The sequence below is a fragment of the Peromyscus leucopus genome, chromosome 3, assembly GCF_004664715.2.
Source record: "Peromyscus leucopus breed LL Stock chromosome 3, UCI_PerLeu_2.1, whole genome shotgun sequence".
NCBI lineage: Eukaryota > Metazoa > Chordata > Mammalia > Rodentia > Cricetidae > Peromyscus > Peromyscus leucopus.
Genome location: NC_051065.1, coordinates 106,539,973 through 106,561,010, shown reverse-complemented (window position 1 = coordinate 106,561,010; position 21,038 = coordinate 106,539,973). Strand labels below are relative to the sequence as shown.

Here is a 21,038-nt window from a genome sequence, read left to right as displayed (position 1 = left end):
TGCAGAGGACAACAGCAGCTGGGGAGCAGAGATGGAACAGGCTCACCAGCGTGGGTGTTCTGTGGTGTCCTGCAGTGTGGTCTCAGGCAGTTTGGCAAGGACTGCTGCCACTGGCCCCCCATCTCAGAGAGGTGGCGGCCAGCACTGTGCCTTTTTTCACACAGGACACCAGGTATGAGGGGGTGGACTTGGGTTCAGATACACCCACACATGCACTCACGCAGAAACCCTTCCTGAATTTACACATGTGCACGTAGACCTGACCAGACACACAAATCAAAGGACTAAAGCAGAAGGTTGACGCCTCTTAGCCAAGGGCATGCAGCAGACCTCTCCAATAGTCCTCACGTGTTTCTTCCACTTCCTCTCACTAATCAGCATGGAGAGCAAGGCGCAGGGAAAGCAGATCCATTGCTACAGCCTTGTAGGCCCCCACTGCCCACCCCCCACCCACTGGGTTTCTGGTCTCAGGAAATCCTTGCATTGTTCTCCTCCCATTAGAAAATAGCACTGGCCTCAGGAAGTAGCCAGGCCCCCAGCCCGCCTCGTAGGCCTCCTGGAGAGAAGCTGAACTGCCCAGATTCAGCCTGCCAGCCTGCTGCCCTCCTTGGGCCCCAGAATGGGCCTGGGAGTGGAGACAGGTCCCTGGCTAATGACATCACCACAGTCCACTCTAGCTTTGTGGCAATAGCTGCTTTCAGAAGTGACATGGACACCAGGCCATCCTGGGAAATGCCTCCCAGGCCCCATCCTCTGTACTCAGGCCTCATCACAGAGAGAATTGAGAGGGTACCTGTCTCCCCCTCCTGCCCCGCTTCCTCACACTAGGGTGGCTCAGTCTCCAATGTGGCTCTTGAGAAGCTCCTACTGCCTGGACACATGTCTTGGTCTGGCCCCTGAGGGCTCTCTTTTCATGGACCCTCTGTGTACCCATGGAGTACATGAACTGCAGTGCTGATCTCTCCATTGGGCTCCTCTGTAGAGAATGGCATACAAGCACGCAGTCTCTAGAAGTCTCAGAAGCCTGGGGATCTGAGGGGCAGGCTTTCCAGAGGCAGGCTGTCTGTCCCCATAGACTCAAGGACCCTTGGCTCTTGAGGCCCAAGCCCCATCATGTGACAGAACTGGATGTGCCATCCCCATGGGCCTGGCTGCTCTCACAGGCCATCCATCTCTGTTCCAGCTGTGTTGTGGACGAGATGGACTTCTCTGCCATGGAGCTAGATGAAGCCCTCCGCAAGTTCCAGGCACACATCCGAGTCCAAGGGGAGGCCCAGAAAGTGGAGCGGCTCATCGAGGCATTCAGGTCAGGCCCTGTGTGGGGTAAAGTGGGATGCACCACGTCAGTGGAGAGGGACATGCCCCTCATGGCTGTGCAGGGATCCAGGGCCACATCAGGACAGGTATCCATGCATAAGTGGCTCCTTGTATCCCAGGCACTGGACTGGGCAGTTGTAGTTTGGAAGGGCAGACCTTATTCTGATTTTTCAGATGAGGAAATGTAGGCTCAGAGGTGAATGTCTCCACTGCTAGCATTCTGATCGTTGTCTCAAAGTCCGTTGGCTTTCCAGAGGCAGTTTTCCATTCCCAGGCCTACAGTGTCTCATGGTAACCCATCACACAAGTTAGAAAGCCGTGTGCCCTGGGCTACTCACTGAGTCCACCACCTCCCTGCTCTGTTGCTTTACACAGATTGCTTGACTTCTCTGTGCCTCCCTTCCGCCACCAGTGTGGTGGGGGAGATAGTAGCACTTAGAGAGGGGCAGAGGGTTAAGGACCCCACTTAGCCCAGCACTTGGCACAACAGTGAAGTTGTATAGACCTGCCGTGTTGGGGCCTCCATGCTTCAGGCTGGGTACAGAAGGCTCCTCTCCATTGCTTACCCAGCTGTAGAAGTGGGGCCAGGAGGAGTGAGGACACGGAAGGTGGACCACCCCAAGGTGGCTTCCTAGAGGGAGTGTCACTCAGCCGGGCCAGGCTGGAGAAGGCCGGGTTGCAGCTGTGCTGCATACAGATGCTGTCACCTGCTCTGTCTCTGTCCCTTCATGCCGTCTCCAGTGGAGAGGCTCTGGGGCAAGGATGGCGGTGGTGATCAGTGTGGAAGAGCACGTGAATGGAGCATTGGGTCAGCTACTGAAGGCAGAGCTTCCTCTGGAAGCTGGCTTCCTCCCCATGGTCCTGGATGGCCCACGTCACCCCACTGAGATGTCCCCTCTCCAGACAAGAGAATGAGGGACGCAGCCTTGAAGCTTTCCCTCTTTTAGCCGCCCGTCCCATGGGTGAACTGCATCCCCAGAGCAGCACCTGGGCCCCAGAGAGCTGCACTGGGAGGTCTTTCCTGGGCAGCCAGCAAGCAATCTCCCTGCCATGAGGATGGGAGGGGCTGCAGCAGGGCCCGGGGTCAGGGTTGATTAGCAGACAGTGCAAGTGCAAGGCTTCGGTGATCCCTGACCGGCTTCCCTGTCCTCCCAGCCAGCGGTACTGTGTCTGCAACCCTGGGGTGGTACGGCAGTTCCGGAACCCAGACACCATCTTCATCCTGGCCTTTGCGATCATCCTGCTCAACACAGACATGTACAGCCCCAATGTCAAGCCTGAGCGCAAGATGAAGCTGGAGGACTTTGTCAAGAACCTCCGAGGTGAGCCAGGAGCAGGACATCCTAGCCCCTAGCCCTGCTCTCCTCTGCCCTAAGGACCCAGACACACTGAGAGGAGGAGACACATGTAACTGAGATCTGGGTCCAGAGGGCCTGGCACAGAGGACCCTCCAGCGAGCCCATCACTGCACATGCTCAGCAGAGTGGAGTGCAGCCTGCGCCACACATGCCCATCAACACAGTGGAGGCAGTGTCTGCTTGGTCCAAGGGCAGAGAGGATCTGCTGTCTGTGGAGGTTTACCTAACAGATACATTTTGAAAGGGAGCCCCCTCTGCCACTCCTGTCAGCATGGTGTTTGCTTACAGAAGTCGTGGTAGGAAACACCATGCATTGTCAAGGAAGTAGGGATGTTGCTTCCCAGCTGGATAGATCTTTGGCTACAGGTGAGAACATCCCTGGAGACAGTGCGCATATTACCTAAAGAAGCAGAGCTGGTCTGCAGCAGGTCCACTTGATCAGATTATCGAGTGCCAACTGTGGCTCTGTCATCTGTCTCCCTGTGCAGGAGGATGCCCCTGGGTAGTGCCCTCCAGTTCCTGTGAACTTTTATGGTGTCTTTACTCACCCTCTGCTGGCAGGACCTCTGTAGCAGGAAGGCTAGGAAAATCCCACATCCCCTGGGAGGTGGCCCCAGCTCAGCTCCAGACACACATCAGTGGTTCCTGCAGGTCCTGTGGGAGAGGGGGAAGAGTGCTAAGTGGGCCAGGGCTGGAGTCCTTATTGCAAGAGGTCTTTGGCTGCATCACCCAAGGAAGCTAGTGATTCCTAAGGAGTTGTACCACCAGGAGGGAGACAGAAGGCAGAAGTTCAGGGACACCCTCCCAAGGCCCAGGTGGAGTAGCAGAAGCCAGGGTGGTAGTTGCTGCCTCTGCTGATGGCTCCAGGCCCTGTCCTTCCCAGCCTCGCTTGCTGGACCAAGCCAATTTTTGTGGTCGCAGAATCCCATGTGACCCTTAGTAGAAAAGCCATAACTGGGGCTGGAGAGATGGCTCAGAGGTTAAGAGCCCTGGCTGCTCTTCCAGAGGTCCTGAGTTCAATTCCCAGCAAACACATGGTGGCTCACAACTGTCTGTAATGTGATCTGGTACCTTCTTCTGGCCTGCAGACAGAACACTGTGTACAGAATAAAGAAATAAATCTTTAAAAAAAGAAAAGAAAAGCCATAACTGTTTTTCCTAGAGGAAGAAGGCTCTAGGAGGGACAGGGTGACTGGGTCAGATGTTGGAGGTCAGCTGCCTTCAAGGCAGTGCTTGAGTCTCTCTCTCTCTCTCCTCCCTGCTCTTCTCTCAAGGTGGTCCCAGCTGTTGGGGTGAGAGTACTGTTGTAATCCTGCTAGGCAGGGCAGGGCTGAGCACCGCATTCCTAGGGAGGCCATTTCTCATCCGCTCTAGCCACTTCTCTTCCAGCCAGGAACTTGTGTGCCTTTGGTCCCATCTGACCTGTGCTTCAGAGGGGGACCAAGGCGTAGAGGGAAGGATAGGCCTGGGGTCACAGCAGGTGATTGGCAGGGGCAGGACAGGGTCTAGTCCTCTCCAAGTCAGGGAGCTTTCTGAGGGAGGCACATGTTTTCCTCAGTTTATCCAGCAGTGCCAGTAGCAGGGAGGCTCTGTGGTATTCAAAAATGGTGAAGGGGGCCTGCTCAGCATCTTGGAGCCTTTCCCTTTAGCTGAAACTTTCAGTTTTTCCCATTTGTCAAATGGGCATTATACCCACATCACTAGAAGCCAAGAAAATTATATAGTGCAGCCACCTCATTTACAGAGGCACTGAACTCAACCCTGGTCACCCCAGAACCTTGGAACATCTGTTTTTAATTTTTTAATTAATTTATTTCATGGGTATGAATGTTTACCAACGTGTGTGTGGGCGTGCGCGCGCGTGCCTCATGTGTGCTTGGTGCCCACAGAGGTCAGATGAGGGTATCGGTTTCCCTGGAACTGGAGTTACAGCTGATTGTAAGCTACCATGTGGGTGCTGGGAATCAAACCTAGGCCCTCTGCAAGAGGAGCAAGTGCTCTAAACTACTGAGCCATCTCTGAAGCCCAACTTTAGAGCATCTTTATTCATAACCACCAGGTCATGGCAGGGCCACAGTGGAAGGGTGGATACCAGGGCATCCACATAGTGAGCTGCTGGCCAGCCAGCACAAAGAAACCAGCTAGGGATCTGGGGGAGACACGGATCACATGCTAAGAGAAAGCAGACCGTGTGGAAGACTACCTGCCAACCTACCTGTGTGGCTGCTGAGAAAGACCAGGAAGGTGGGCTGGCTAAGGCTTTGGGGAAGGAGGATTGGGAACCTAGAATTTTGTGGGGCAATGGCAGTATTTTGTGTGACAGTCTGGTGTTGGGTTTTTTGTTTATTTTTTAAAGATATATTTTATGTGTATTGGTGTTTTGCCTGTGCATCACATGCATTGAATTACAGACAGTTGTGACCCACCGTGTGGATGCCAGGAATTGAATCTGGGTCCTCAGGAAGTAGTTAGTGCCCTCAATCTCTACACCATATCTCCAGTCTCCATCTTAATTTTATGTTATGAGTGAGATTTTTGTTTGTTTGTTTTTCCCTGAATGTATTGTTTATGCACCATATGTGTGCCTGGTGTCCATGGGGGCCAGAAGAGGACCTTGGAGTCCCTGGAACTGGAGCTGCTGACAGTTGTAAGCTACCGTGTGGGTGCTGGGAACAAAACGCAAGTCCTCTGTAAGAGCAGCAAGTTTTAGCTGCTGAGTTTATCTCTCCAGAACCGACTAATGGGGTTTGTACACGCTTGTCCAAGGCCATGGGAGGTCAGACACCAAAACTGAGCCCTGTGCAAGCCATGGACTTGGTGCAGGTCATGGCCGTTAACAAACATGTTTCTGGGGAATATTGCCAGGGAGCTCGGGAACCTCCTATCTTCTGCTGAATTTTCCATGAGCCTAAAACTGCACTAAAAAGAGTCTATTTTTGTTTTTCTTTAAATTACATTTTATGTATTTGTGTGAGTATGTGTCTGAGTGCTCAGAGGTGTTAGGAGGAAACCAGCTCCCAGCCCTAAGGAGGCAGGGCCACTAAACTCCAGTTGGACCTGTGCTGGTAGACCATGTGTATGGAGGTCAGACAGAGGACAGTTTGGGGGGAGTCAGTTCCCTCCTCCCACCATGTGGGTCTCAGGGATCAAACTTAGGTCATCAGGCCTGGCAACGAACACATTTATCCACTGAGCCATCTTGCTTGCCCATAGTCTATCTTTGAAAAACAGAAAGTGGAAGTTCCCCAGTGTAGCCCCTGACTTACCCAGGCCACACCTCCTCCCTGAAGTTCTTGGCCTGAACAGAACAGCTGCAGCAGGGCCCTAGGAACTGAGCCCATCTGTGGAAACTGTCTTTCCTCATCCCACTGTACCTCTGTGGTTCTTGTTTGAGGAGCACACAGTAAGGTGTCTAAGTGGCTGATGTTGGATGTGGGTGAGAACTTGGGTCTCTCGGCCTTTGAGAAGGAAGCAGTAATACCACTGCTAGGCTGGCATGCGTCTCTTTTCCCATGAGACAAGCCCACAGTCTTGGTCCTGTGCAGGCTGAAGGCTGAGTGTGCTGCAGGGAGCCTGATCTCCTGAGGGTTTCTCTTCCCCCCAAAATTTTCACTATAGGGCAAAAGGTGGTTTATGTACTTGTGCTTATAGTGCCTAGTTATAACCTAGGCCTCGGCCATGGGATGGTGACACCAGAGATGACCACAGCTCTGTGACGATTGCTTAGACACACCATGAGTCTCCCTCATTTCTCTGTGACAAGCCCATGTATTTATTGCCAATGCTCTTGGTGACCTGCTATACAAAGGAAGACACCAAACGCAGGAGACTGGGTCACTTTCCTGGTTATGAGGTGGGAAGGGACATGAAGAAGGCTCAGCTCCAAGTTTCCCACACCCTGAGCTCTCACTTCAGTTTGCATAACCTGTGCACACCCTAGCCCAGTAGTTCTCAACATGTGGGTTGAGACCCCCACAAGGTCACATCAGATATCCTGCATATCCAATATTTACATTACAGTTTGTAACAGTAGCAAAACTACAGTTATAAAGTAGCAACAAAAAATAACTCTTGTTCTTCACCACAACATGAGGAACTGTATTGAAGGGTGACAGCATTAATAAGGTTGAGAACCACTGCCCTAGACTCACCTGTGGAGTTGGGACCGTTGTGGCCATGTCACGGACCTTTACTTCATTTGTAAGGTACATCTAAAAAGGTCTGCAGACATGGCTTAGAAGGTAGCACAGCCCTGTTCTGTGACCTCCTGGTTCTGGCGGGAGGACTCAAGGAGACCCATACATAACTGGGGCCTTGAAGGGCTGTGGCTCTGCTGAAAGCAGGAAGAGGTTTGCTCTGCTGGTTCTGCTGGAAATACGTGAATCCAAGGTCTGCATGGGGCCCATGGCTGAACGGAGCCCCAGTTGCCCAAACCCCAGCCACTTCTCACGTCTAATCACTGTCCCTCGAGCAGGTGTGGATGATGGTGAGGACATTCCACGGGAGACACTGATTGGCATCTATGAGCGGATCCGTAAGCGGGAACTGAAGACCAACGAGGACCATGTGTCCCAGGTGCAGAAGGTTGAGAAGCTCATCGTGGGCAAGAAGCCGGTATGCAGTGGGCCCGGTCCTTCACCCCTTAGTAGAATCCTGGCTCAGCTTCGCCACCACTGGAAGGAGCTCTTTCTGAGTAGTTCCTCTGGTGTTTGAGAATTGCAGCTGCTCCCTGAACACATGAGGCCCTTGCTGACTAGTGGGCCACAGTGGCATGTGGTCTGTGCCCGCTCAGCACTGGTCTAGGGATGCCCTCAGGTCCTCCAAGAGACCACAGAGAGCCAAGACCTCCTTTTGGCAGTACTCCTGGGCAGAGGGAGGGACACAAGCTACCTTTGGGAATGGGAACGTCAATGTAGTTTTTGTGTTTTTCCTATAGATCGGATCCCTGCATCACGGGCTTGGCTGTGTGAGTACTTCTCTGCTTTTCCTCTGAGTTCCTTCTACAGTTCCATGCCCTGGGGCTGCTACAAAGTCCAAATTCATTTCCCGAGAGAGCTGAATCTCAGTTCATAGTTACCCAGCCTCACACCTCTGTGGGTCCCAAGACCTTAGGCATACAAGGAAGGTGATGGCGGCAAGCCTAGCAGATGGGCTCCTGGCCTCTCCTGTGGGTACCCTGCTGACCCCAGACACTATGCCTGAGAGGACCTTTGTGTGGCCACTAAGAGCCCTCCTGCCTGCCCCACTCCTTGCTCTGCCTCTCACACTTCATACCTTCACTGTCCCAGCCACCCTACGTTTGGCTACCCGTATGTCCCAGAATACGCAAACAGGCACATCCCTGAAAGTCTCCATTATCCCCAGCTACCTGTCCTCAGCCCTCTCAGGGCAGCCCCCATCCCAGATTGCCCAAGGAAAGACTCCAGCACCCCATCCTCTTGCCCCTGCAGCCTACATCTTCCATCTTCCCTCACACTGGGCTGGCTCCCTGAGCGTGCCAGATTGGCCACACTGTCTCTCCTCAAAATGAAGTCCTGAATTTAGCAGCTCCACCCACCAAGCAGCTAGCTGACTTCCTGTCAGCAGGCCCAAAAGGTTGACTCTACCAGACCATCCATGTCCTGTGAGAGCCAGGACTCCTAGAGCAGAGCTGGGCCTAGCTGATGGCATGCCCCCTCTACCTCAGAATACTGGCTCACAGTTTGGCCCGGAGAGTGATAACTTGGCTGTGGTGAAATTGTAGGGGTACTCTGTGAACCCGCCTGGGTGCAGAGCACAGGACAAGGCCTTGGCCATCAGAAGGCACCATAGGGATAGGGTTTTGGTAGCCATCCCTGGGGATTCAAATCAGAAACAAGGCTCTGCAGTGTCCTGTGTCTACATTCTGCATGCCTCAGGTTCCTCTCTAGAGAGGACACAGGGCTGGTGAGTAAAGGTGCTTTTGGAGGAGTCAGAGCACATGGCTTCATCTCTGGCCGTGAGTTCTCTGACATGTTAGGGAGAGAAGGGGGCGTGGCAGATGCAGGTGCTACTGAAGTCCTGCAGGAGAGCAGAGGTCAGGAATCAGAGTGCCTTCGGAGACAGTGGTGGAGTATTCCCTCCCATCCAGGCCTGAGGGCAGGTGACCATAGTCACGTGTCTTTCCCTGCACAGGTACTCTCTCTTCCCCATCGACGGCTGGTCTGCTATTGCCGGCTTTTTGAAGTTCCAGACCCCAATAAACCCCAGAAGCTGGGACTGCACCAGAGAGAGATCTTCCTGTTCAATGACCTCCTGGTGGTATGTGTTTGGTGGGGGGCGGGTGTCCAGGGCCCAAGGGTCCTTATGCCCATGCCTGAGCAAGGGCACGGCCCATAGTCTTTCAGTTCAAGAGAGAGACGCCGACTCTGCACCCTGAGCAATGCAGGACCCTTTTAGGAGAGTTCCATGTAGCTGCAGACCCCATAAAACTCTTAAGATTTCTAGTGGAACAACCTCCAGCCCACACATGGCATTCCCAAGTGTATCATGCCACTGGACAGTACAGGACTATGCCTAGCTCAATAGGTCACACTCCCAAGCTGGCAGGAAAGTGCCCCCTCCCCCAAATAGGATTTCTGTCCTGGTTTGCTTTCTATGCTCTGATAAACACCATGCTCAAAAGCAACTTAACTTGATGAGGAAAGGGTTTAATTTAGCTTATAGTTCATCATGAAAGGAAGTCAGGGCAGGAACCAAAACAAGGCAGAGGCTGTGAAGAAATGCCGTTTATTGGCTTCCTCAGTTTGCTTTCTTATACAACCCAGGACCACCTGGGGTGGCACCTCCCACCTCAATCCAGAAAGGCCCCCATTGACTTGCCTACCAGCCAGTGTAATACAAGAGTTATCTCGATTGAGGTTCTTTCCTCTCAGATGACTCCAGTGTGTCAATATGTCATAAGCTAACCAGCACAATTCCCCATTGGCTGGCTCTGGTCTCTGACGACAGTGACTGATCTGATGGGCAGAGACCTCACTCAGACATGAAGGTTTGAACCCTAGAACAAGTCAGCCCCAGCTCTAAGTGTCCTCATGTCTAGAGAGCCTCTTCCATGTGACGGGCTCTCTGCTTGTCTGGAGATGATGCTCTTAGGAGTGGCCCTGAAAGAGCCAGCCTTGGCCTCTGAGGTCAGCACCACTCTACCTCCGCTGCCCACACCCAGGCATGGGCACTGGCCCCTCTGCTGTGTCTTGGGCTCTGGGGCCAGCTAAGATGGCCCCAGGAACCCCAGCCTCCTCACAGACACTGCAGCTTCGCTCCCTCTCTGCTGCCCCAGGTCACCAAGATCTTCCAGAAGAAGAAGAACTCAGTGACATACAGCTTCCGTCAGTCCTTTTCGCTCTATGGCATGCAGGTCCTGCTCTTCGAGAACCAGTGTGAGTCCCTGGGCCCTGCGGGGTGTGAGAGGGCGTGTTTTTTCCCTTGTCCCTGTCGCCTCCAGCTAGGATGCGAGCCTTCTGGGTACACATTCCCTCCTCAGGACAGGCCAGACGAATAGCGTGGTGCTTGGTTTTACCAGGCAGAGGCGGGTTCATCAAGAGAAGCGTTCGGTGACTTAGTCTGATGACACAGGCAGAAGCTGAGGTCATTCTCCTAGGACCAACCCCTCGTCTCTACTGTGGGCACAGTGCTGCCTACCCTAGGGGAACCCCCGACACTGGCTCGCCACAGTGTACTGTAGCTGGGCCCAGAGCTGGCCCCTACCGGTGGAGTCGTTATTTCTTAGGTCTGGCCCCTTCTCCCCAGCCTGCTGTGTTCTTCTCCTTTGTCTCTTCTGTCAGAAGTTCCTGAGCTGGGACAGTTGCTCTGCTTAGTGTGGCAGGGCTGAGGTGTCTGTAGCAGTAGTGTGGACCCTCCTGTCTTAGGACTGGCTGGTACCATCTTCTAATCAGCCTTCCAGACACCTGCAGGTTCAAAAACTGTTAGCCACAATTGGCCACCGGAACCACAGTCCTAGCAGCCTGCATTTGAGGCTTTCAGCCCTCCTGTTCCTCAGACTGAGGAGCAGAAAAATACTCGTCCTGTCCCCTCACAGCCTTTTCTTACCTTGGTGTGTGTCAACTCAGGTTTGTGTCACCTCAGTCTGCTCAAGCCAGGACAGAGACCTAGTGGGCCCAGGAGTGAAGCTGGGCTGTGAAATGCTGGTGGTCATATTCATATGCCCCCCCCCCCAGCCCAGATGCCAGGTGAAAGCCCCAGTCACCCTGCGGTGGGAATGCCTCACTCAGGCACATCACGTGTTGCTTGAACGACTTAGAGAAAATTGCTGAGTCCATATCTAAGTTTTCACATTAGATTTAGCTACCTTGGACTTCAGCTTGGTGCCACTCAGCGCTCGCTCACTTCCATGTGCCTCGGGGAGATGCTCATTAGGGGCCTCGACTTCCAAGAGAGCCAAGCCACACAGAGAGACCGATATGGGCTGGGGGACATGGTAACTCCAAGGAAGCCAGCCATAATTGAAAGCCTTTCAGGAATAAATGGCTTTGTTGTCCAGAGTTCTCTGGGGGAAAAGGACAAGGCACCACACAGCTGAGAATGCCACTGTCCCCCAGGGCTCTGGTGCCTGACAGTAACCCTGGGCTTCAGGGTAGGCCGTCGCCCATGTCCTGGAGAGAAGGCCATTTCCTGCTTATGGTCTGCCTCTGCAGAGGCCACCTCAGGGCTCATCCCAAGGCACACCATCCTTGTTCTCTGACCAGTGGACCATAAAGTGACTGCTGACTCCATGGCCCTTCCTCTCCTCCCCTGCAGACTACCCCAATGGCATCCGGCTGACGTCTGCTGTCCCTGGAGCAGATATCAAAGTGCTAATAAACTTCAACGCTCCCAATCCTCAGGACCGGAAGAAGTTCACTGATGACCTGAGGGAGTCTGTTGCTGAAGTGCAGGAGATGGAGAAGCACCGGATAGAGTGTAAGTCCCAAGCAGGACTCTGAGAAGCACTGTGTAGCTCATAAGTCTCAGGAGGTCTTCCCAGGGAGCCTTCCTGTCGTGTGCAATGACAATATTCAGAAGTGGTTGGTGCCAGGACTCCCTAAGGCCCAGCCATGAGCTGTCCAGGTCTTTGTCTCCTCAACAACATGTGCCAGGGCAGCCCTTGGGGAGCCGTCCTATCCCTCAGCATACTGCTTAGCCCAACCCTTGTTTCTGGTCTCTGTGGACTTGAGCTTATGCCATTCAGTCCTTATCCTCATTCTGGCCCAGTAACTGTTGGGGCCCTGGCTCTAGGTCTCTGCAGACTTGCAGTCTCCCTGCCTATTCCCCTGTAGATAAGTGTGGCCCACTCCTCTCCCAATCCAGGCCTAATTTGCAGCCCTCCTGAGCCCAAAAGTGTTAGTCTTTGTTATCACAGGCAGCCTGACCTCCGGGCACTGCCCAGAGCTCATTTCTTGTCCAGGATGCCCCCCTTTTCCCAGGAATCTCCCTCCCTATTCCCAGGAGTTAGGGCCCCGAGACAGTGGCCACTGCCTCTCACTGGTCCTCCTCCTCTGTTCCAGCCGAGCTCGAGAAACAGAAGGGTGTCGTGCGGCCCAGCATGTCACAGTGCTCCAGCCTCAAAAAGGAGTCGGGCAACGGGACCCTGAGCAGGGCCTGCCTGGATGACAGCTATGCCAGTGGCGAGGGCCTCAAGCGCAGCGCCCTCAGCAGCTCCCTGAGAGACCTCTCAGAAGCGGGTAAGAGCTGGGCTGAGAAGTAGCCTCCCAGCCAGTGCATGCAGGACTGAGGCCTGGCACCCGTGGGCAGGCCTGGTGCTGGAAAGGGCTGCTCAGGCATGGACACAATTCTCTTGGAGGTCCATGAGCATCCCAGGACGGTAGCGGAACACAGACGTGTCCGGGGGACAGTCTGTGCAAGACGTCTGTGCAAGACAACCAGGGACGGCGTCCCATTTCCTACTTCTCCTGGGGTCTTGGTCACACCACCCCCATAGCTGTCGCTCTATGGCTGAGAGCATCAAGCTGGTGCGTCCCGTGTGCTCTCCACTGCTGTGTGTTCTATGCTAATGAATGAAATGGAACGAAGCCTACTGAACTGTCTGGGAACCCCCTTTGCCACTGTCCTGGTTTTGCTTCCTGTGGGGCTCTTTTCCTGAGGATTCCAGGCCTCTGTCCAGCCTAAAGCCACTGCCACAGTAGGTGTGTGGCAGAATGTGGGGCAAACCTGGCAGAAGCTGTTCAGTGTCAGTGTTCTTTCCTTGTTTCTGTGGTTTAATTTGCTGCCAGCCATGTAGCCCCAGAGAGCAGGAACCCCCACGCCTCCTAGATTTCTTAGAGGTAGACAGCGCTGTGAGCCTCAGGAAGCTGCTACCAGTGGTCTCGTCCAGCCTTGGAGTGGAAGCAGATGCGGACAGAGCAGCAGCCCCTGAACTACCACAAGTGTCTAGCCAGTCAGTGTGCATGGAGCAGTGTGGCCTCGGCCCTTAAGTGAGGTGGGGCCCCCAGAGCCTGCCCAGCACTCCCTCTCAGCCCCCTCACCACAGCACAGCCTCATACTGCTTTCTCATTTCTCAGGAATTGTTTTTTCCTTTTTGAATTTTCTTTGCTTTTGTCATTTTTTTTTTTCCATAGTGAGAATCTGACACCACCAGCATGAGGGTTTAAGCCAGGGCTTCTCAACCTGGGCACTGGAGACACTCTGGGGCACATAACTGCCTGCCACTGAACTGTGCCTGGTTCACCAAGGCCAGCGGCACCTGCTCAGTTATGACAACCTGTTGCATCTCCAGAAATGCCAGGTGTCAGATCACCCCTAGTTGAGAACCACTAGCTTCCCAGCGGCCTGTTCAACCCAGCCCATGTCACTTGACTGCTTGGGCCCTGGGGTGGTTTGAGTCTGTGCAGTAGCCCTGCTGGGACTGAGGCCCAGGGCAGCAGGCTCGAGGATCAGGTAGAATTACCTGCCTGGTTGCATCCTCCAAGGATGGAGCTCCTTGATGCAGCTGCTCTCTAAATTGTTACTGGTACCTTCTTGGCCAAGTCAAGGATTCCAGGGGCAAAAACTCAGAGGAGATCCCAAGCATCTGAGTCCAGATCAAGACTACCTGTGATGTCCAATGAAGCGGCATCTTACCCTGGAAGACATTGGCAGGTTATCTGGAGAGGCAGGATTCTTGACCTGGGCAACCAGCTCCCAACAGGCAGCCGAGTCGTCCTCACTCTCCACAGTGCCACTGTGCAAAGCCTAAGGTGATGGCAGTCAGGTACACTATCTCATGAAGATGCAGGCCTTTGTCATTATAACGGGGCAGGGTACCTTGAGAGCAGCTGCCTCTGATCTGCAGTAGTCCCATCCCACCACGGACAAGGCCTAAGCCCAGCCAGAACCTGGGATGGCTCACAAGCAAGCCCATCTATAGACACCTGCCTTTGGGAGAGGGAAGGAGACCCAGCTCCAGGCCTGTCCTCTTCCCTGGGCCGTAAGAACCGGGGCCTGTCAGCAGACAAAGTAGCCATGCCCAGCCTGGCCCTCCCCAGCTGAACCGACCAGCACCAAGTTCCCACAGAAAGACCATCCCTGGAATCAGAGACTTCGTATCCTGTGCCAGGGCAGTCCATCTGTGAGAAGTGGTGTTAGATGAACAGATACATCACCTCCTACTACACGATGTCCAGCAGAGACTGTGGGCAGCATGAGTTCAGGAGTCAGCTGTCTGAAGCTTATGCCATTACTCTGCTGCCATTCTTGAGCAGGCAGGCCCTTGGCCTCAGTTTCCCCAGCTGCATTGACAAGTCAATGCATGTGAAGAATTTAGAACTGGGCTCAGCAGTGAGTGAGGCTTGAGAGCCACAGTGCAAGAAGGAAAGCTTGCTTGTCCTGCCTCTGAAATGCAGCCAAGACTTTGAGGACCGTATGAGACCCTTTCAGATGAACCATGCAGACCAGGGGGTGAGCCTGTGCACCCAGCATGCCTTACTCCCATTGGCCGAATGTTTGAGCAGGCTTGTGGGGGTGCAGCAGGGAGCACACAGCTCTGTGATTGATTGTGGAGAGAGCCGAGAAGTGGAAAAGATGAAATTGAAGAAACTACAGCCCACACTGGGCCGGACAGCCTCTCTCTGTTCCAGTTTGGGCTACAGGAAACAAGACACATGGTCTTTTCTGGGGAACCCCGGGCACGGGAGGGGCTTGAGAGCCTGTGTGAAAAGTGACAGCAGAGAGGGGACACTCTTCATGCATGTGTGGAGCCACACTGTCCTGGCCACCCAAAAGAACAGTTTGGAGTCAGGAAATAGCCATCTCACAGATAGAAAAACTGAGGCCAAGAGCCTAAGCACTCAAAGTCTACTGCTATGTCCCTGGACCTCATTGGGAAGCCTCTTTTGTACCTGCAGATGGGAAAACAGCCTTTCTTCTCACCAAAGGAAAGGGCCGTCTCCCCGGGATGCCCAGCAGCTGATATCTACACAGTGTCATGGCCTTCCTTCCCCTGACCCAGATTCTCCCATGAATCCGGGGCTTGGGGACAGCAGGCAAATATGGAACTAGATTTCCTCCTCCACATCTGCTTGCCACTACTGGTCTCAGTGGTCGTGTTAAGGCTGAAAGGCCCATAGTTGTCTCCACCTGATCCTTCTGTGCAGTCCAGTCTGCTTTGAGGAACAGCAGCTTTCAGGCCCTGATGATAGACCTGGCCACCAGAGAGGCACACAGCAGCCTCTTCATCTTCCAGTGCCCACCAACTCTCTTTGTAAGTGGAGGTAGCCCATGCCTTGTCTCGGCCTTGTCGCTTCCCTCTGACACACAGCATGGTGCTCACCCACAGAAGCTTACAGGAGACCCCGAACCCTCATACAAGTCAAGGAGAGACTTCTGGTGAGACCATTGAGGCATGAGGGGGCTATTGGAAGGCCCAGCCTCCCTCTGACATAGCCAGCATACATTGATGGATGGGAACCTACTGTGTGCTGTGTCTTCATGGTAGACATTTTCGACTTAGAATGCATTGCAGTATTCTGGGTGGGGGAGAGCTAGGCTCAGGAGGCAGGGCACTGCACAAACCAAACCGTACCCACCCCCAGAGGCACCAGAGGACAAGGGGCCCAAGGCTCAGTTTCCCCTTGACCAACTGCTCTGCCCCAGAAGGCAAGGAGGGGAATATATATATGTAAACATGCATGTGGATATGCATATATATATATATGAAATCCACTGGGGATCAGGGGCATTGTGCTGTTGCAGAAGCTGTACCCCCAGACCCCAGCCGAGGCTGGCTGCCCTGAGTCAGGTGAGCAGGCAGGAGTTTGAGGTGGTGGTCCACATATCCCCACCTCAGACCCCCTCCCCGAAGACCACAGTTCAGGATAAGCATTACAAAGTTGGACCTGGTTTTAAAAACATCTTCTCCCTTTTGCTGAGCGTTTTGTTCACGCCATTGTTTTTAAAACTCCTCACTGCACTGCTGCCGGCCTCCCCACTGAGCCCATTCAAGGCCCTTACTTACCTGGCAGACACATGGGCCAGCCCCAGCTCCCTCCGGGCAGTGGCAGCGGCAGGCGGCAGTGGCACCAGGCCCGGTGTGCGCGTCTAACCTCTGGTATTGCATGTTCTGGGCAGGGAAGCGAGGGCGTCGCAGCAGTGCGGGATCGCTAGAGAGCAATGTGGAAGTAAGTAGGAAGCACCCCGTCCAGCTGGCCATCCTGTGTCACCCACCCTTGGTTTCTATGTTGTCTTTTTTTGCTCTTCCCTCCCCTTCCTGCAGAGACACAGACTTGGCCCTCCCGCCCTGCCTGCCTCCGCCCTGCATGCAGCTTCTCTGCCTAGAAGCATCCATGCCTCTCACCGCTTGTTCCGACCCAAGGGCTGGGGCAGAGGGAGGGTGTGGATTTTGTGTTCTCATTTCCACTTAGCCCCTGTTCCCTGTGGTTCCTGAGCATGATGAACGTCCTGGCTTTCAGGTCCCGCCCCGGGCGCAAGCGCCACCCGCCCTTCATTCATCCTCAGCTCTCACTGTTGGATGTGTTAGCCCCCACTCGCCTGTCCCCACGCTCTGCCATCCATCGCTTCCTTCCTGGAGTTTTACTGGCTGTGTGTCTGGGGTCAGGACACAATGGAATCGCTTAGCTAGCTCACAGGAGGAGTTTCTGAGAGAAAGGAAGAGTCAGTGTGGATTTCATGAGCTTCCATTCATCCCCCATTGCTCCCTGCTACCCACACCTCGACTCAGCCTACAGACCCTCTACTCCTCCTGGGTTTCTAACAGGCAGCTGCGAGGAAAGTCCTAGGCCATGCCCCCGCCCCCCAGGATAAGGTTCTAGGGTCCTGCCTGTCTGGTACCACCTTCCCGGACACCTCTGGACCCCCACATGGGCCCAGCTTCCCAGGAGCCAGGTTCATTCCTTTCCCACACTCACTGCCACTCCTCGGCCTCACATGCTCATAACACCCGACCCTGTCACGTGGGCTGATGTCTCACCCTGGCAGCGGCACCGCATGAGCAGAAGCATCCTTGTGCTGTTGCACAGAAAGGAGACGCCCCTCACCTCCATCAGGACCAGCCCCCAGCTGCCCCTCCCCGCACCGTGGCTGTCAGGCCGAGCCCGCATCCTTCCCGTCCTCGGGCCCAGCAGTCAGTGGGTGACTTCTGAATTTGGAAAGCTTGGTCTGGCCTGTGTGCTTTGAGATCTTTTAATTTTGGTTTCTATGAATTTCCTTTTTAGGGCTCCATCATTAGCAGTCCTCACATGCGCCGGAGAGCGACCTCAACACGAGAGTGCCCATCTCGCCCCCCCCAGCCCGTGCCTAACTCCTCCTCTCTCCTGGGTTCTTTGTTTGGGAGCAGGAGAGGGAAGCCCCCTCCCCAGGCCCACCCACCCTCGGCCCCTCCCCCAGGACCCCCTCACGCCCATCACCCTGGGCCCTCAGAGGGCCCTCTGCATGGGCACCATGCACAGTACTGCCATGCGCAGCAGAACCCACCCCCCTACCACCACCACCACCACTACCACCCGCCCCCACACCTGCAGCACACCCACCAGTACCACCATGGCCCGCACGGGGGGCACCCCCCGTACGTGGCCCATACGCACAGCCACCCGCCTCTGCCCACAGCGCACCCTGGTCACGCGGGACATGCACCACATCACCACGGGCAGCCCCCTGCCCCGCCGCCCCCCACCAGCAGCAAGGCCAAGCCCAGTGGCATCAGCACCGTTGTGTAGACAGCCCAGGCGGCCGCCCATCACACACCAGGCACACGGGGCCTACCAGGCCCCAGCCTCAGACCAGCCGAAGGCACCACTGTTTCCACTCCCTCTGCCCTCGTAGCCAGAGTGGACCCACGGGCTCGCCTCCCACGGAGCCGAGCTCCCACTCTGGCCCGGCCCTGACACCCAGCCCTCCCTCCGCCCGAGGTTGGGCCTCAGCCACCATTGGCCTTGACACAGTGCTGACTAAGGAAAAGAGGAACTGCCTCTCCCCTTGTCAGCCCGCGGCCCCTCACTCTACACACATCTGAGAACCCAACCTAGCAAAGAAAACCTGAGCTACAGAAGTCAGACGCAACAGAGCCAGCCCCAGATTGGGCTGTGTTATCGTTCTGTTATTGGCAGTGGGCAAACAATAATAATAATAATAAGTAGACCTGATATGGGTGATGAAAATACGTAAGTAAACTTTATATAATATAAATATATAAATATATAAATATATATATACATACTGTATAGGTAGTGTTTGTGTGTGGAAGATAAGCATTTCATCCACAAAGCTAGCACTAGGGACCTCCTAAAGACTGCCACATAAGTGACAGGAAGTCAATCTAGATAAATGTGTGAGTAGACCAAAAACCCTGCTAGAACAAACCCAGATCCTGCCATATTTTCATACAAAGAAATTCCCTCTAGCTTGGCTGAAACCTTACACGCTCATAACTCACTGTGCCAAGTAACACAGCACCTGACTGTCTAACACCCTACCCTGCTCTGTATAGACCCCTATTTTATTAACAGAGTACTATTCTAAGTAACCAGTATTATAACTGCTGTTATCTCCAGTAAGCAACTAGGCAAAGCGCAGTCACCTCTACCCTAGCACTTGGGGCGACCAGTCTGGAGCTGGCTGTCTCAGGACCTCAGCCCCACAGATCCCTAGACACTTTATACTGGCTGCCATAACTCTGAACTCCCATGCTCTACATTCCTTCCCTCTGTACATGGTGAGCCACACTCGCCCTCCCCCACAACCCTCCCAGGGCCCATGGCAGAGGGACCCATCCCCAACACAGTGACCACTCATCTTCGTCCACCCAACGCCATAACTCCCTCATCCAGTCCCCAGCCCCAGCAGGCGGGTGGCGTGAGCGCTGGGCGGCCCAGGGCGGTGTGTGTGTCCCGTGTTGTGTTCTGAGTGGCAACAGCGATCACTGTAATTCCATGCAGCCATGTGCTCGTGACCCCTCTGTCATCACTGCGCCTAGCCAATGAGCGCCTGGCCCTGGCCAGGTGAAGCCCCCACTGCCTCTCATGGTCCAGTGAGCTGCCAGGCCCCACATGCCCCAGCTGTGTTCTTGTCGCTTCCATGTGTGACACCATGCACTCCCCCTGGGGCCACATGCTGCCCGCGTTCCTGTGCCTGAGTCACCCACGGGCTGTACTTTACAGTTTCAGCCCTTCCAGCCACCGCAGCCTCCAGTGCTGTGCTCCTAAGCCTAGGACCCGAGGACTGCCTGTGGCCTCTGCCTGCGCGGAGTCCCTTTCAGAAAGGAAGGAGCCGCCGCCTGACCGTGGGCTGCGTCTAGGACCTTGTGAGCCAGCGGGCCGGCCCGACCACAAGAGATCAGGAGCCCAGTCGGGCCCATCGTCACCCTGCTGGCCTGCTGGGGCCACCCATTTCCCTTCTCTCCTCCCTGTCCTGTCGTCATCGTCGTCGAGGTCACGTACCAGCAGATCTGCAAACTGAGCACTTTGTATCTCTGCAGAGAGCAAATCCCGCACCGTGGAGGTCAGCCTTCTGTCTCCCAGTGACTCGGCCTGCCTGCCCCATCCTCTGTCGGCATGGCTCATCTTCTCATCTCCACAGAAAGAGAACTGATAAGCATAGTGTATCCGGCTGGGACCAGCTGGTGAGGAGCTGCCGGCTTCCCAGCGCCCCGAGCCCCATGCTTCCCTTAGGCTCTAAGCACTGTCTGTCCTCAGCTGAAGGACACTGTCTGAGAAGGAAGGGGAACTGTGCTGCATGTCACCCGGCACCAGTCGTGTGGGGCTGTGCTCTCTGTATTGTACATTTGCAAAAATACACCAGTGTTACTGTTGGCAAGGAGTCGGAGTGCTGACCTTAAATATGCCGGCTTTTTCCGCCCTCTTTTGAGCCAGTGGTAAGTTAGCCACGAACTTGAGATTGTCCTGAAAAAGACGTGACCGTTAGATACACTCTCGCTCTTTTCCAAGGGTCGCCACTCGGAAGGAAGGTCCAATCATCTGGTGGGGCAGGGCCTCCCTCTCTCCAGTCCCCTGCCCTTCCTTGGCTAGCCCGGGCTCTGGGCTCCTCCCTGCTACCCTCCATGTGTCCTGGAGACCTGCTGAAGATAATGGTGGGTTCTAGGGACCAGACTTCTCAGCACCCTCAGCCTTTCTCTGGGGTTCCAGCTCTCTGAGTTATTGGGTCAGAGTGATGAGACCTTGTGATCCTGTGTTGTTTTGCAGACAGAGACGTGTCTTCAGAGGGTGTGTCTGGACCTGCAAGTCACACAGCAGCACTAGCTTGGAAAGCACAAGCTCCTAGCATACTGGTGTCCCCTTGACCTGGCATACAGTCAGGACATTGAGGCACTGTGGTCCCTATCTGAGGAGAGGGGAGACGGGAAGAGGCAGAGAGCCTCTGAGTACACCTCTGCTTATCACTGTCGGGACACACTGGGGCCCTGCACTGATGAATGGCACAGGGTATTTGGGTCATCTGTGGAACTGGTGGCCAACAGGAGGCAGCTGGTAACGTCACAGAGGGCTTTCCAGGGACAACAGTGAAGTTGTGGGTTTGTGTTTTTTTTGAAGCTCCCAAGTGAGTTGTATAGTAATGTGAAAATAAAGTCCACCTTAATGTGCCATCAGTGTCCCCAGCCGCCTGGTGTGGAGCATGCTCTCTAGCACATTTTAAAGCCTCCTGAGTGTTTTAAAGGGTTAGGCATCAGGGTTTGCACTTGTGCTGTTCAGAGACCCGAGAGCCGCCCTACGTGGTGGGGTGGGGGAGGGGCTGGCCTCACTGTGAGGAGCGCCCAGCCAAGGTACAGCTGAACCTGGGTCCTTTGAGAGACCCCATAAATCCTGTACCTAGCTTGATCATTCCACTCTGGTCTCCAGGTGACATGACCGGGCTTGTCCTGTCTGGACACAGCTTCCCAAAGGC

General features: G+C 54.6%; 1 protein-coding gene across 11 annotated transcripts in view; it reads left to right on the top strand.

Annotated features, from left to right (window-relative positions):
• The window catches only part of Iqsec1 (IQ motif and Sec7 domain ArfGEF 1), a 341,513-nt gene extending 320,820 nt beyond the window's left edge, over positions 1-20,693 (top strand). For 6 of the 11 annotated variants that reach the window (XM_028854639.2, XM_028854677.2, XM_028854650.2 and 3 more), the window contains 10 exons: positions 1,184-1,306; positions 2,473-2,639; positions 7,150-7,289; positions 7,612-7,641; positions 8,829-8,954; positions 9,973-10,072; positions 11,451-11,612; positions 12,197-12,373; positions 16,254-16,303; positions 17,357-17,882. In XM_028854639.2, the coding sequence (XP_028710472.1) occupies positions 1,184-1,306; positions 2,473-2,639; positions 7,150-7,289; positions 7,612-7,641; positions 8,829-8,954; positions 9,973-10,072; positions 11,451-11,612; positions 12,197-12,373; positions 16,254-16,303; positions 17,357-17,857 (1,576 nt within the window). In that variant the 3' untranslated portion in view covers positions 17,858-17,882. Of the gene's footprint in view, positions 1-1,183; positions 1,307-2,472; positions 2,640-7,149; positions 7,290-7,611; positions 7,642-8,828; positions 8,955-9,972; positions 10,073-11,450; positions 11,613-12,196; positions 12,374-16,253; positions 16,304-17,356; positions 17,883-19,297 lie in introns of those variants that run through there. The other 5 variants (XM_028854687.2, XM_028854700.2, XM_028854696.2 and 2 more) reach the window with 3 other exon arrangements.
• The last annotated feature ends 345 nt before the right edge of the window (positions 20,694-21,038 follow it).